Here is a 17143-nt window from a genome sequence, read left to right on the forward strand (position 1 = left end):
TGGAGACACTGGTCTACCCGATCATTGCCCGTATAAAAGTATTCAGTGTTATATATCATTTGCAGCTAAAAATTCTACATGAAAAGTGTTCTACTTGCAGCAATTTTCTGCACTTTGATGTTTTTGTCACTTCTTTACAAAAAGCTGCATGTTCTAGATATGACATTTTCCCATAGGCAGAAGGCTTGCAAGGTTGGTGGGGGGGTTGCTGGATGTCACATGAGCAGAATACAGGGGTCCCGTGGAAAACAAAGGTTTTCAAATCAACAGGTACCAGAAAGTAATACATATTTGTAAACTCCTTCTACAGTAGAATCTCCCAATAGTGGACACTCACAGGAAAAAAAAAAAAAAAAAAGGGTCTGCTATTGAGAGACGTCCCTTATTGGGAAAAAAAAAAAAAAAAAGGCTCAAAAATCCTCCTAAATGACAGAATACTGTACTGTACTCACCCCAGAGTTAAATTACCTATAAAAAGCAACATAACAGTTAATCTCCCAGTGTTGTTTAATCTCCCCTTATCCCCGCCCCCCTTATTTCATCCCCCCTTTATACCCTGTGCCATCTTATTCACCCGTGCATTGTGCCAAATTATCCCCCCCCCTTACTTCCTGTACCACATGATTTCCCCTTAATCCCCCGAGCCACTTCATTCCCCCTTTATGACCCTCTGTGTAAATTCATTACCCCCCCCCCCCCCCTCTTTACGAAGTTCCACAGGGGGATAAAGGGGGAATAAAATGGCACATGGGGTGGTAAATTTGCACACAGGGCAATGAAAAGGGAATGAAATAGCACAGGGGGATCAAGAGGAAGTTATATGGCACAGGGGGTAATAAAGGGGAAAGATTTGGCACAGGGGGAATAAAGTGGCACGGGGGGGGGGATCATGGGAGGAGGGGGTGAATGATGTGGCCGGTATATGTCTAAACAGTGGTCTTCTGCTTTTGTGCTGGGGCTTCAAGGGTGGTGCAGCGGGGGCCTGGGCCCCTTACTGGGGTATTGGATGTACCCCCTGACAGCGGCCCTGTGTGCTAGGTAGAGCCAGCACATAAGCCTGGTTGTCCCCTAATGGAAGTGTTTTGTCCCCTATTAGGAGTGTCCACCTCTGCTATTGGGAATATCCCCTATTTGGAGGGTGCAAATATATTAAGTCTTATGGGACTCTGCCGGGGAATTAAAAACTGTCCGCTATTGGGAGGTGTCCGCTAAGGGAGATTTTACTGTATATAAAAATCTTAATCCTTCCAGTACTTATCAGCTGCTGCATGCTTCAGAGGAAGTTGTGTAGTTCCTTCCAGTCTGACCACAGTGCTCTCTGCTGACACCTCTATCCATATCAGGAACTGTTCAGAGCAGGAGAGGCTTGATATGGGGATTTGCTACTGCTCTGAATAGCTCCTGACACAAACAGAGGGGGCAGGAGAGAGCACTGTGGTCAAATTGCAAAAAACTACACAACTTCTTCTGGAGCATACAGCGGCTAATAAGTACAGGAGGGGTTAGGATTTTTATATAGAAGGAATTTAAAAAATCTGTATATCTTTCTGGCACCAGACGTTTTGAAAACTTTTTTTTTCCCAGTGAAGAACCCCTTTAAAGGAAAACTGTCAGCTTGCTCCCCCCGCACTAACCAGCGGCACTGGCTAGTAGTGCGGGGGACGCTGATTAGTTTGATGCTTACCGTGCCTGTATCCACCGCGTTTCCTGCCGCATCACCGCCCAGCTCATCAATATCCCTCCCCTCTCTCTTCACATTACAGAGCAGGGAGAAGAGCGAAGAATATTGATGAGCTGGGCGGTGGTGTGGCCAGAAACGCTAACGTCAGAGTGCCAGTTAGCCTGGCCGGTGCAAGTTAGCACCTAACTAGCATATACCGAAAATAGGAGATTACGGCCGAACGGAGCAGCGGATGCAGGCACTGTAAGCACCAGACTGATCAGTGTCCCCCAGACTACCAGCTAGTACTGCTGGTTAGTGTGTGTGTGTGTGTGTGTGTGTGTGTGTGTGTGTGCGGGGGGGGGGGGGGGGAGCAAGCTGACAGTTTTCCTTTAAGCATTGTTTTGTTGGCCTTCAAAGTGTCCCTGTCATTTGAAAATGTTATTGCAGTGTCAGACAGTGTGAGCTGAGCCCAAGAATAAACTAGCCCCTCACTACTACATCTTGGCATGACTGCAGGCACAGGTAGAAAGGAACTACATTAATCACCAATAGAAAGTATCTAAGGCCAAGCTGAAGGAGTTCAACATGAAGGCAGCCAACTCTGGAGCTCAATACATAGCATTGTGTGTTAGGGAAGATGCAGAGAATGCGACCTCCCTGTGGCTCTCCTTCGATCGCTCACACACAACAATTGAGAATTTCCACTGCAATCCAATTGTTCACTGGCTATAAAAAGAACCCGAAAAATGCAGGTCAATCCGCATCATGTTGAAGAGAAGGAGACAAGTAGATTCATATATATTTAATGGATCGCTTGTCACTAATTCATGTAAATCTCTTCTCGTTCAGGCTTTGTAGTCAAGAGGGCGATCCCACTCAATGATCGACAACTATATGTGTTAAAGGGGTACCCCACCCCTCAACATCATCCAAAGATAGGTGATAAGATGTCTGACCACGGGGATCCCACTGCTGGGGACCCCCGCGATCTCTCCTGCAGTCCCCCAAGTCATCAGCTCTACAGAGCTAAGTTTGCTCAGTGGCTGATGACTCACGATACAGGGATCGGTGGTTCGTGATGTCATGGCTCCGACCCCTCATGCCCCCTTAATGCAAATCTATGGGAGGCGGCGTGACTGTGGCCACGCGCCCTCCCGCAGACTTGCATTAACACTTTAAGAGCAGGCCCATTTTGGCCTTAAAGACCAGGCCAATTTAAAGGGGTATTCCTGGCAAAAACTTTTTATATATCAACTGGCTCCGGAAAGTTAAACAGATTTGTAGATTACTTCTGTTAAAAAATCTTAATCCTTCCAATAGTTATTAGCTTCTGAAGTTTTCTGTCTAACTGCTCAATGATGATGTCACGTCCCGGGAGCTGTGCATGATGGGAAAATATCCCCATAGGAGCTGCACAGCTCCTGGGACGCGAGTCATCAGAAAGCAGTTAGACAGAAAACAGTAACGCAACTTCAGAAGCTAATAACTATTGGAAGGATTAAGATTTTTTAATAGAAGTAATTCACAAATCTATTTAACTTTCCGGAGCCAGTTGATATATAAAACAAAGTTTTGGCCTGGCATACCCCTTTAATTTTAGCATTTTCGTTTTTTCTTCCTCACATTCTAAAAATTATAACTCTCTTATATTTCCATCCACAGACCCATATGAGGGCTTGTTTTTTGCATCACCAATTCTACTTTGAAATGACATTTATTTTACCATAAAATGTATGGCACAACCAAAAAATTACTATTTACGTGGGAAAAATTTTAAGAAAACTGCAATTTAGCAAATTTTGGAAGGTTTTGTTTTCACGCTGTACACTTTACAGTAAAAATTACATGTTTTTTTTTTATTCTGTGGGTCAATACAATGAAAAGGACCACCTATAACTTTCATTTTTCTGTATACGGGGCGGTACGAGGGCTCATTTTTTGCGCCCAGATATGCAGTTTTTATTGGTACCACTTTTGTTTATATTTAAGTTTTTATTCATTTTTTTTGTAATAAAAATGTGCCAAAAAAAGCAGCAATTTGAGTTTTTTTTTCTTCCTTTTACGACGTTCACCGTACGGGATAATTAACAATATATTTTGATGGTTCAGACTTTTACGCACGCGGTGATACCAAATATGTTTATTTTTTTATTTATTTTTTACGCTTTTGGGGGGTAAAGTGGAAAAAACAGATTTACACTTTTTTATTTATTAACACTTTAACCCCTTAACGACGCAGGACGTATATTTACATCCTGCGCCGGCTCCCGCGATATGAAGCGGGATCGTGGCGCGATCCTGCATCATATCGCTTCGGTCCCGGCACTCATCAACGGCCGGGACCCGCGGCTAATACCACACATCGCCGATCACGGCGATGTGCGGTATTAACCCTTTAGAAGCGGCGGTCAAAGCTGACCGCCGCTTCTAAAGTGAAACTGGTGAAACTGAAGTCGGGTTCGGGACCACCGCGGTGAAATCGCGGCGTCCCGAACAGCTGATCGGACACCGGTAGGGCCCTTACCTGCCTCCTCGGTGTCCGATCGACGAATGACTGCTCCGTGCCTGAGATCCAGGCAGGAGCAGTCAAGCGCCGATAATGCTGATCACAGGCGTGTTAATACACGCCAGTGATCAGCATAGGAGATCAGTGTGTGCAGTGTTATAGGTCCCTATGGGACCTATAACACTGCAAAAAAAAAAATGTAAAAAAACGTGTTAATAAAGGTCATTTAACCCCTTCCCTAATAAAAGTTTGAATCACCCCCCTTTTCCCATAAAAAAAAGAAAACAGTGTAAAAAATAAATAAATAATAAACATATGTGGTATCACCGCGTGCGTAAATGTCCGAACTATAAAATTATATAATTAATTAAACCGCACGGTCAATGGCGTACGCGCAAAAAAATTCCAAAGTCCAAAAAAGCGTATTTTGGTCACTTTTTATACCATTAAAAAAAATGAATAAAAAGTGATCAAAAAGTCCGATCAAAACAAAAATCATACCGATAAAAACGTCAGATCACGGCGCAAATAATGAGTCCTCATACCGCCCCGTACGTGGAAAAATAAAAAAGTTATAGGGGTCAGAAGATGACATTTTTAAACGTATAAATTTTCCTGCATGTAGTTATGATTTTTTCCAGAAGTGCGACAACATCAAACCTATATAAGTAGGGGATCATTTTAACCGTATGGACCTACAGAATAATGATAAGGTGTAATTTTTACCGAAATATGCACTGCGTAGAAACGGAAGCCCTCAAAAGTTACAAAATGGCGTTTTTTTTCGATTTTGTCGCACAATGATTTTTTTTTCCGTTTCGCCGTCGATTTTTGGGTAAAATGACTAATGTCACTGCAAAGTAGAATTGGCGACGCAAAAAATAAGCCATAATATGGATTTTTAGGTGGAAAATTGAAAGGGTTATGATTTTTAAAAGGTAAGGAGGAAAAAACGAAAGTGCAAAAATGGAAAAACCCTGAGTCCTTAAGGGGTTAATAGTCCCCATGGGGGACTATTTATAGTAATGAGTAGATTGCTAATACTGTTCAGTGCTAAGCATCAGTGATCTTCTGCTCAATCTCAGACCAGAGCAGAAGACTCCAGGAGATGGACGGAGACAGGTGAGGGGACCTCTGTCCACCATTATGGATGATCGGATCCCCAATGCAGCGCTGGGGTGATCCGATTATCCTTTATACCGACCGCACATGAAACGAGCAACGTTCCGGTGCTCGCGGTCATGGCTGAGTGTAAATGTACGTCCTGGCGCGTTAAGTACCACCGCACCATGACGTACATTTACGTCCATTGTCATGAAGGTGTTAAGGGGCGTGACATCACGAGGGGGCAGAGCCATAACGTCACAAACTGCCAGCCCCTGTATTGAGAGTCATCAGCCATGGAGCAAACTTAGCTCTGTAGAACTGATGACTCGGGGGGCTGCAGGAGAGATCACGGGAGTCCTCAGCAGCAGGATCCCCGCGATCAGACATCTTATCCCCTATTCTTGGATAGGGGATAAGATGTCTAGGGGTAGAGTACCCCTTTAAAGTGTTCATATAGAGAGCTGTCAGCCACTGAGTAGGACCGCCTACATGACAGCCTAGCCAAGAATGAGCAGAAATTCATATGAAGAAATGACAAGTTATGCTGGAATCATAAATATATATTTAAGAACCTGCTCCGCTGCTCCTGTTCTGTAACATTGCCGATTGGACTTCTTTATGAAGATGACAGGTTCCCTTTAACATTGGCAAGGTAACAAAACTGACAACGTCACACGACCATGCTTGGTTGGTTCTCCGAAATGAAAACGGTCAGTCCGTCAGCATGGTCAATAATATTTATCAATCTGTCAGTGACAAAAACAGTCTGTTTCACTCGTAGCAACCAATCACAGCTCAGCTTTCATTTTTCATATTGCTTTGGTAAGTGAAAGCTGAACTGTAATTGGCTGCTATGGGCAAATCAGACTGTGCCATAAAGGGGCCGGCGGCTTATGCTGATCAAGGTGGGGGTCCCCTATGGCTGCACCACAATGATGGCCTACTCTATACATATTCCTGGGACCCATGACCCTTTAATACCGAGGTTAGCCTAGAGCAGGGGTCTCCAAGTATGCCCAAACAGCCGGTGGCTGTTGTAGTTGTGCAAGTTGGAGGTCCAGTTTGTAGACCACTACCCTAGGCTAACCCTGAATTTAAAGGGTCACAGTACTGACCATTCTTAATCAGCAGAAGCCCCCAGCAGACCCTTTATTGTACATGTAGGCAGCCATGCTAGTTCAGCCGCTTGACACAAATTGAGGGAATCATTCAACACATTGTTACATCACTAGAGCAGCATTACCACAACCTAAGCTCTCCAGCAGTGGCAAAACAACAACTCTCAGCATGCGCAGACAACCAGCGTCTGTCCAGGCACTCCGGGAGTTGTAGTTCTGTATCAGTCCTAGGGATAAGCAGGTGTCAGATACATTGGGTGCCGATTATCTGTTAAGCAGCAACCTGACAGTCCAGTGATACTCAACCAGTATGACAACGGCTGATGCAAAACTACAACTCCCAGCATGCCCGGACAGCCGTTGGCTGTCCGGGCATGCTGGGAGTTGTAGTTTTGCAACAACTGGAGTCATACTGCTTGGGAATCACTTCACTAGCCATATCGGTTGGGAAGGATCTGTCAGATCTGAAACATTAATAATAATCTGGGACATCAGATTGACGTAGATCCTCTTACAACCAGTGGGATCTCAAATTGGACTCACTGATCATATAAACACACACACACAATACATACATATATATATATATATATATATATATATATATATATATACACACACACACATACATGCACACACTAATATATAAATATATACACATACACACTAATATATATATATACATATATCACACACTTATATATATATATATATATATATATATATATATATATTACACACACACACACACACGTAATGCCACCACATACATCAAAAGCCTATGAGGAGCTGCTATGGCACCGGCACTGCAGCTGTGAGGCCCCGGCTCTTACCTGCACCTGTTTCAGGAAGTGGCGCCGCCTGTACTCGTCCCACAGACACCAGGAGCATGAGCCCGAGGCCCAGCAGCCTTCTCCCCGCACTCAGCATAGCTGTCCCGGGCCCGGCGGGCACACTCAGCGGGTCACACACGGCGGAGCACGGAAGGGTGGGGGGGTCTGAGCTGTGCCCCGGTTTCCCTCACACACCAAGCCTTCCCCTTAATGCCGTCCTCCGCTGTCACCAAGCGTCCTCCAGAGCCTCTCCTCGGGCCTAGTCATGTACGGAATCCCCAGGGCTCTCATAGTTCACCAGGCCGCGGGCAGCAGCACCACATACACCGCCGCAGTTTCCTAGGCAGCTTCACCACACAGCGGCCGCCATGTTCCCTGTTATCGCCGCGGCCGAGGCGGGAGCAAAAAAAAAAAGGAGGAGAAAACCCTGTTCCGATTGGGAAATGTGGCGTCCAATTGGGATGCAGGTTCTGGAATCTCCTGGCCAATCCCCGGCAAGAGGCGGGGCTCGTCTGTCAAGGTGAGTGCGGTGACGTCACCGGGAGACAAGACGGTAATGATGCGGCGTAGTGAAGAGGATGGCCCGGCTGCCTGTATATACATTCCTCTACTCTCCAGGAGGAAGGGAAGTGGGTTCATGCCCAGAGTGGGCAGTACCTTCTGTCTTCTTATCTCATTGTAGGTCATAGCTGCCATATGTTATTACCGGGAGGAGGGCAGTCCTGCTAGTGCTCTGTTCACACCATATTGTTACACTAGATACTTTGTACCTCTTATTAGTAAAAACTTATATAATTTAGAAAATAACATATGTATATTTGTAATAAACATTGGTTATAAAATGTGTATATATTTGTCCACGCAGCTAATATCTGTGTGTCTCTGTGATGAGTCCAAATACAGGAAGTGTGAGCCACAAGCAGGACTCTGTACACTGAGGACAAGCAGCGCTCTGTACACTGAGGACAAGCAGGGCTCTGTACACTGAGGACAAGCAGGGCTCTGTACACTGAGGATAAGCAGGGCTCTGTACACTGAGGACAAGCAGGGCTCTGTACACTGAGGACAAGCAGGGCTCTGTATAATGAGGACAAGCAGGGCTCTGTACACTGAGGACATGCAGGACTCTGTAGACTGAGGACCAGCAGGGCTCTGTACACTGAGGACAAGCAGGACTCTGTACACTGAGGACAAGCAGGGCTCTGTACACTGAGGACAAGCAGGGCTCTGTACACTGAGGACAAGCAGGGCTCTGTACACTGAGGACAAGCAGGGCTCTATACACTGAGGACAAGCAGGGCTCTGTAGACTGAGGACAAGCAGGGCTCTGTAGACTGAGGACAAGCAGGGCTCTGTACACTGAGGACAAGCAGGGCTCTGTACACTGAGGATAAGCAGGGCTCTGTACACTGAGGACAAGCAGGGCTCTGTATAATGAGGACAAGCAGGGCTCTGTACACTGAGGACATGCAGGACTCTGTAGACTGAGGACCAGCAGGGCTCTGTACACTGAGGACAAGCAGGACTCTGTACACTGAGGACAAGCAGGGCTCTGTACACTGAGGACAAGCAGGGCTCTGTACACTGAGGACAAGCAGGGCTCTGTACACTGAGGACAAGCAGGGCTCTGTACACTGAGGACAAGCAGGGCTCTGTACACTGAGGACAAGCAGGGCTCTGTATAATGAGGACAAGCAGGGCTCTGTAGACTGAGGACAAGCAGGGCTCTGTATAATGAGGACAAGCAGGGCTCTGTACACTGAGGACAAGCAGGACTCTGTACACTGAGGACAAGCAGGGCTCTGTACACTGAGGACAAGCAGGGCTCTGTACACTGAGGACAAGCAGGGCTCTGTACACTGAGGACAAGCAGGGCTCTGTACACTGAGGACAAGCAGGGCTCTGTAGACTGAGGACAAGCAGGGCTCTGTATAATGAGGACAAGCAGGGCTCTGTACACGGAGGACATGCAGGACTCTGTAGACTGAGGACCAGCAGGGCTCTGTACACTGAGGACAAGCAGGGCTCTGTACACTGAGGACAAGCAGGGCTCTGTACACTGAGGACAAGCAGGGCTCTGTATACTGAGGACAAGCAGGGCTCTGTAGACTGAGGACATGCAGGGCTCTGTACACTGAGGACATGCAGGACTCTGTACACTGAGGACAAGCAGGGCTCTGTAGACTGAAGACAAGCAGGGCTCTGTAGACTGAGGACAAGCAGGGCTCTGTAGACTGTGGACAAGCAGGGCTCTGTACACTGAGGACAAGCAGGGCTCTGTAGACTGAAGACAAGCAGGGCTCTGTAGACTGAGGACAAGCAAGGCTCTGTACACTGAGGACAAGCGGGGCTCTTTACACTGAGGACAAGCGGGGCTCTGTACATGGAGGACAAGCGGGGCTCTTTACACTGAGGACAAGCAGGGCTCTGTACACTGAGGACAAGCGGGACTCTGTACACTGAGGACAAGCAGGGCTCTGTACACTGAGGACAAGCAGGGCTCTGTACACTGAGGACCAGCAGGGCTCTGTACACTGAGGACAAGCAGGGCTCTGTGAACTGAGGACAAGCAGGGCTCTGTGCAGTCAGGACAAGCAGGGCTCTGTACACTGAGGACAAGCAGGGCTCTGTACACTGAGGACAAGCAGGGCTCTGTACACTGAGGACAAGCAGGGCGCTGTACACTGTGGACAAGCAGGGCTCTGTACACTGAGGACAAGCGGGGATCTGTACACTGAGGACAAGTGGGGCTCTGTACACTGAGGACAAGTGGGGCTCTGTACACTGAGGACAAGCAGGGCTCTGTACACTGAGGACAAGCGGGGCTCTGTACACTGAGGACAAACACGGCTCTGTACACTGAGGACAAGCAGGACTTTGTACACTGAGGACCAGCAGGGCTCTGTACACTGAGGACAAGCAGGACTCTGTACACTGAGGACAAGCAGGGCTCTGTACACTGAGGACAAGCAGGGCTCTGTACACTGAGGACAAGCAGGGCTCTGTACACTGAGGACAAGCAGGGCTCTGTACACTGAGGACAAGCAGGGCTCTGTACACTGAGGACAAGCAGGGCTCTGTAGACTGAGGACAAGCAGGGCTCTGTAGACTGAGGACAAGCAGGGCTCTGTATAATGAGGACAAGCAGGGCTCTGTACACGGAGGACATGCAGGACTCTGTAGACTGAGGACCAGCAGGGCTCTGTACACTGAGGACAAGCAGGGCTCTGTACACTGAGGACAAGCAGGGCTCTGTACACTGAGGACAAGCAGGGCTCTGTACACTGAGGACAAGCAGGGCTCTGTATACTGAGGACAAGCAGGGCTCTGTAGACTGAGGACATGCAGGGCTCTGTACACTGAGGACATGCAGGACTCTGTACACTGAGGACAAGCAGGATTCTGTATACTGAGGACAAGCAAGGCTCTGTACACTGAGGACAAGCAGGGCTCTGTAGACTGTGGACAAGCAGGGCTCTGTACACTGAGGACAAGCAGGGCTCTGTAGACTGAAGACAAGCAGGGCTCTGTAGACTGAGGACAAGCAAGGCTCTGTACACTGAGGACAAGCGGGGCTCTTTACACTGAGGACAAGCGGGGCTCTGTACACTGAGGACAAGCGGGACTCTGTACACTGAGGACAAGCAGGGCTCTGTACACTGAGGACAAGCAGGGCTCTGTACACTGAGGACCAGCAGGGCTCTGTACACTGAGGACAAGCAGGGCTCTGTGAACTGAGGACAAGCGGGGCTCAGTACACTGAGGACAAGCGGGGCTCTGTACACTGAGGACAAGCAGGGCTCTGTACACTGAGGACAAGCAGGGCTCTGTACACTGAGGACAAGCAGGGCTCTGTACACTGAGGACAAGCAGGGCGCTGTACACTGTGGACAAGCAGGGCTCTGTACACTGAGGCCAAGCAGGGCTCTGTACACTGAGGACAAGCTGGGCTCTGTACACTGAGGACAAGCGGGGCTCTGTACACTGAGGACAAGCGGGGCTCTGTACACTGAGGACAAGCGGGGCTCTGTACACTGAGGACAAGCGGGGATCTGTACACTGAGGACAAGTGGGGCTCTGTACACTGAGGACAAGTGGGGCTCTGTACACTGAGGACAAGCGGGGCTCTGTACACTGAGGACAAGCGGGGCTCTGTACACTGAGGACAAGCACGGCTCTGTACACTGAGGACAAGCAGGACTTTGTACACTGAGGACCAGCAGGGCTCTGTACACTGAGGACAAGCAGGGCTCTGTGAACTGAGGACAAGCAGGGCTCTGTGCAGTCAGGACAAGCAGGGCTCTGTGCAGTCAGGACAAGCAGGGCTCTGTGCAGTCAGGACAAGCAGGGCTCTACACTGAGGACAAGCAGGGCTCTGTACACTGAGGACAAGCAGGGCTCTGTACACTGAGGACCAGCAGGGCTCTGTACACTGAGGACAAGCAGGGCTCTGTGAACTGAGGACAAGCAGGGCTCTGTGCAGTCAGGAAAAGCAGGGCTCTGTACACTGAGGACAAGCAGGGCTCTGTACACTGAGGACAAGAAGGGCTCTGTACACTGAGGGAAAGCGGGGCTCTGTACACTGAGGACAAGCGGGGCTCAGTACACTGAGGACAAGCGGGGCTCTGTACACTGAGGACATGCAGGGCTCTGTACACTGAGGACAAGCAGGGCTCTGTACACTGAGGCCAAGCAGGGCTCTGTACACTGAGGACAAGCTGGGCTCTGTACACTGAGGGCAAGCGGGGCTCTGTACACTGAGGACAAGCGGGGCTCTGTACACTGAGGACAAGCGGGGCTCTGTACACTGAGGACAAGTAGGATTCCAAGCACTGAAACTCTGTGACACATCACCGGTTCACACAACAGGATAATTGTTAAGCCAGGAGCCTGCACAGAGCCCTGCTTGTCCTGCCATCACTTCCTGTATTTGATCTCACAGAAACACACAGGCAATAGTTGCATGACAGTATTTTTCCCCCATTCCACATTTGTTAACCAACATATATTACAAATATACATATAATGGTATTATCTGCATTATATAAAATGTTTTTGCAAAGAACAGGTACACTTTAATGCATTCATACCACAGTTTATGTATACAGTGATCGTCTATGTTTTTATGTTATAAAACTGTATAAAACCGTATTTAACGCCAAATCCTAGACCAGCATTGAGAAACCATGCTAAAAGAGATTACCTGGTTTTGTGTGGTCTGGCACATGTGTGGTTCAACCCGTCTTTGTGCCAAACAAAAACAAAAAAAGGTCCTACCACAGCTTGGTCTACGGTTTAAAAAAATGTATATTCACTGTATACAATGTTTTCATAGTATTGTAGTCAGTGAGAACCGTGTGTGTATATGTATGTATAAAACTGTGTTTGTATATGGTTTTAGCTTATTCAGTTTTATACCCACAAACCATGTGCCAACCTTATATGTTTAGTAGGAAATAATACAGAGGGGCAAAAAAGTATTTAGTCAGCCACCATTTATGCAAGTTCTCCCACTTAAAAAGATGAGAGGCCTGTAATTTTTGAAAGGCTGGAGGAGAATTCTCCTTCAGTATTGTTTTTATTTAATTTTTTTTCTCTTTCTTATCTTTTTTCCAAGTTCTCAGTCTTTTTCAAGGTCCTGTTCTTAATAAGTTTATTTTCCTGTAGCTGACCTCACTTGCTGAAGAATTGAAACTTTTTGTTATTAGCTAAAACTACAACTATTGTATCATCCATTTACTTGCGTCAAATCCACAAATTGATAGATACGCCCTTTGCTTTTATATACTAATGTTTGATAAAAATAAAGACAGAGTGTTTTCCTTATACCTGCTTGTCTGTCATCTTTTTCCATGAGGGAGACACTCTCCTGATGCCAGGGAAAGTCACACAAACATATGCTGTAATAGGTATGAAACTGTATGCACAAATTGTTTAAATAACAATGTTGGGGAACTGCTGCCTACTTAATGTGGGGGAACTGCTGCCTACATAATGTGGGGGAACTGCTGCCTACTTAATGTGGGGGAACTGCTGCCTACATAATGTGGGGGAACTGCTGCCTGCCTACATAAAGTGGAGGAACTGCTGCCTACATAATGTGGGGGAACTGCTGCCTGTCTACATAAAGTGGGCTAACTTCTGCCTACCTTATGTGGAGGTATTATGCTGCCTACCTAATGAGGGGGATGTATGCTGCCTATCTAATAAGGGGGAACTGCATGTTACTTTTTGTGGAATACTTGATGCTGCCCAGCCTCACCCAGCCTCTACCTCCAGTGTCCACCAGATAATTTGATTTTGAAAACCCTGCATTAAAACCACTTATCCCCTGTTCACAGGATTGAGGCTAAGTATCAGTGCCAGAATCCAACCACTGGGACCCAAGTCACGTAAAGGAACGGCGAATGTGCATCACTGCTCAATTTATCATAAATGGAACTGCCGGAGATAGCTAAATACAGCGCTCTGCTATGCTCAGCAGCATATTAGACAATGGAGCGGTGGAGTACATGTATAACTCATTGCTCCGTTTTAAAACAAGACCTGGGTACCTTTTTCTTGAGATCATGATTGACCATGGTTGGTTAGAGTAATCTCCAATCCTGTTTGCTGGCAGATGGGGGCACCTGTTACATATGGAGCCAGCCTATATCCTAAGACCACTCTGTGGTGACTGGGGTGTTGCAATGGTGATGCAGGGTCTGGTGGTATTAACCCTTTCTTGTCGTGACGCCAAGGTGCGGTTTGCTTAGTATTGGAGATCCTGCCGCCAACCGGCCCACAAACGGCAGGGATAGTAAACGGAATATCCACAGCAGAATTTATGAAAGCTGGAAACTTTTACTTGAACTTTTAGATTACAGTCTTTACAATTATACAGTTTTTCCTGAGGTAACCGGGATGCAGGTTCCTCACAGGCTTTGCTGGGACTGATAGTAATGAGCTTTATGCAGGCCACTGTGCTACTTATTATAAGATTTGAGTAGAATAGTAGTCACACAGGATTTGTAGGATTGAGCTATATAACTCACGGTTTTAGTGGCTGCTGGTTCTTTAGGCTTTGGCCTAGATACAATGAATTTAGATGTGCTGAATGTGCTTTGCTTAATAGTCCCGCAGGAAGAGAGAGAATTTACAGACTACAGCCCTTTATATAACAGGGGGCTGGACTAAGCTCACTGGCCAGCAAACCTGTAAGTTCTGAACCCAGTGAACTCTGGGTACATCACATGACCCAGAAAGGTCCTTAATCATATTGTTACGCCGAGCGCTCCGGGTCCCTGCTCCTCCCCGGCGCTGTACACTGAGGGCAAGCGGGGCTCTGTACACTGAGGACAAGCGGGGCTCTGTACACTGAGGACAAGCGGGGCTCTGTACACTGAGGACAAGTAGGATTCCAAGCACTGAAACTCTGTGACACATCACCGGTTCACACAACAGGATAATTGTTAAGCCAGGAGCCTGCACAGAGCCCTGCTTGTCCTGCCATCACTTCCTGTATTTGATCTCACAGAAACACACAGGCAATAGTTGCATGACAGTATTTTTCCCCCATTCCACATTTGTTAACCAACATATATTACAAATATACATATAATGGTATTATCTGCATTATATAAAATGTTTTTGCAAAGAACAGGTACACTTTAATGCATTCATACCACAGTTTATGTATACAGTGATCGTCTATGTTTTTATGTTATAAAACTGTATAAAACCGTATTTAACGCCAAATCCTAGACCAGCATTGAGAAACCATGCTAAAAGAGATTACCTGGTTTTGTGTGGTCTGGCACATGTGTGGTTCAACCCGTCTTTGTGCCAAACAAAAACAAAAAAAGGTCCTACCACAGCTTGGTCTACGGTTTAAAAAAATGTATATTCACTGTATACAATGTTTTCATAGTATTGTAGTCAGTGAGAACCGTGTGTGTATATGTATGTATAAAACTGTGTTTGTATATGGTTTTAGCTTATTCAGTTTTATACCCACAAACCATGTGCCAACCTTATATGTTTAGTAGGAAATAATACAGAGGGGCAAAAAAGTATTTAGTCAGCCACCATTTATGCAAGTTCTCCCACTTAAAAAGATGAGAGGCCTGTAATTTTTGAAAGGCTGGAGGAGAATTCTCCTTCAGTATTGTTTTTATTTAATTTTTTCTCTCTTTCTTATCTTTTTTCCAAGTTCTCAGTCTTTTTCAAGGTCCTGTTCTTAATAAGTTTATTTTCCTGTAGCTGACCTCACTTGCTGAAGAATTGAAACTTTTTGTTATTAGCTAAAACTACAACTATTGTATCATCCATTTACTTGCGTCAAATCCACAAATTGATAGATACGCCCTTTGCTTTTATATACTAATGTTTGATAAAAATAAAGACAGAGTGTTTTCCTTATACCTGCTTGTCTGTCATCTTTTTCCATGAGGGAGACACTCTCCTGATGCCAGGGAAAGTCACACAAACATATGCTGTAATAGGTATGAAACTGTATGCACAAATTGTTTAAATAACAATGTTGGGGAACTGCTGCCTACTTAATGTGGGGGAACTGCTGCCTACATAATGTGGGGGAACTGCTGCCTACTTAATGTGGGGGAACTGCTGCCTACATAATGTGGGGGAACTGCTGCCTGCCTACATAAAGTGGAGGAACTGCTGCCTACATAATGTGGGGGAACTGCTGCCTGTCTACATAAAGTGGGCTAACTTCTGCCTACCTTATGTGGAGGTATTATGCTGCCTACCTAATGAGGGGGATGTATGCTGCCTATCTAATAAGGGGGAACTGCATGTTACTTTTTGTGGAATACTTGATGCTGCCCAGCCTCACCCAGCCTCTACCTCCAGTGTCCACCAGATAATTTGATTTTGAAAACCCTGCATTAAAACCACTTATCCCCTGTTCACAGGATTGAGGCTAAGTATCAGTGCCAGAATCCAACCACTGGGACCCAAGTCACGTAAAGGAACGGCGAATGTGCATCACTGCTCAATTTATCATAAATGGAACTGCCGGAGATAGCTAAATACAGCGCTCTGCTATGCTCAGCAGCATATTAGACAATGGAGCGGTGGAGTACATGTATAACTCATTGCTCCGTTTTAAAACAAGACCTGGGTACCTTTTTCTTGAGATCATGATTGACCATGGTTGGTTAGAGTAATCTCCAATCCTGTTTGCTGGCAGATGGGGGCACCTGTTACATATGGAGCCAGCCTATATCCTAAGACCACTCTGTGGTGACTGGGGTGTTGCAATGGTGATGCAGGGTCTGGTGGTATTAACCCTTTCTTGTCGTGACGCCAAGGTGCGGTTTGCTTAGTATTGGAGATCCTGCCGCCAACCGGCCCACAAACGGCAGGGATAGTAAACGGAATATCCACAGCAGAATTTATGAAAGCTGGAAACTTTTACTTGAACTTTTAGATTACAGTCTTTACAATTATACAGTTTTTCCTGAGGTAACCGGGATGCAGGTTCCTCACAGGCTTTGCTGGGACTGATAGTAATGAGCTTTATGCAGGCCACTGTGCTACTTATTATAAGATTTGAGTAGAATAGTAGTCACACAGGATTTGTAGGATTGAGCTATATAACTCACGGTTTTAGTGGCTGCTGGTTCTTTAGGCTTTGGCCTAGATACAATGAATTTAGATGTGCTGAATGTGCTTTGCTTAATAGTCCCGCAGGAAGAGAGAGAATTTACAGACTACAGCCCTTTATATAACAGGGGGCTGGACTAAGCTCACTGGCCAGCAAACCTGTAAGTTCTGAACCCAGTGAACTCTGGGTACATCACATGACCCAGAAAGGTCCTTAATCATATTGTTACGCCGAGCGCTCCGGGTCCCTGCTCCTCCCCGGAGCGCTCGCGGCGTTCATCTCCGTGCAGCACCCCGGGAGCGCTGC

At 46.6% G+C, this 17143-nt stretch overlaps 2 protein-coding genes across 3 annotated transcripts in view; one reads left to right on the forward strand and one right to left on the reverse strand.

The window, feature by feature from the left end:
- Window positions 1-7673, reverse strand: part of LMTK2 (lemur tyrosine kinase 2) — a 104195-nt gene extending 96522 nt beyond the window's left edge. Inside the window, exon 1 of the mRNA XM_056536913.1 lies at window positions 7228-7673. Coding sequence (XP_056392888.1) covers window positions 7228-7324 — 97 coding nt within the window. The 5' untranslated portion in view covers window positions 7325-7673. The remainder of the gene's footprint in view (window positions 1-7227) is intronic.
- The window catches only part of LOC130285476 (parvalbumin beta-like), a 179185-nt gene continuing 169674 nt past the window's right edge, over window positions 7633-17143 (forward strand). Inside the window, exon 1 of one of the 2 annotated variants that reach the window (XM_056536917.1) lies at window positions 7633-7747. The gene's annotated coding sequence lies outside the window, so the exon portion shown is untranslated. Of the gene's footprint in view, window positions 7748-15650; window positions 15711-17143 lie in introns of those variants that run through there. The other variant, XM_056536918.1, reaches the window with a different exon arrangement.

Source organism: Hyla sarda, chromosome 8 (assembly GCF_029499605.1).
Source record: "Hyla sarda isolate aHylSar1 chromosome 8, aHylSar1.hap1, whole genome shotgun sequence".
NCBI classification, from domain to species: domain Eukaryota; kingdom Metazoa; phylum Chordata; class Amphibia; order Anura; family Hylidae; genus Hyla; species Hyla sarda.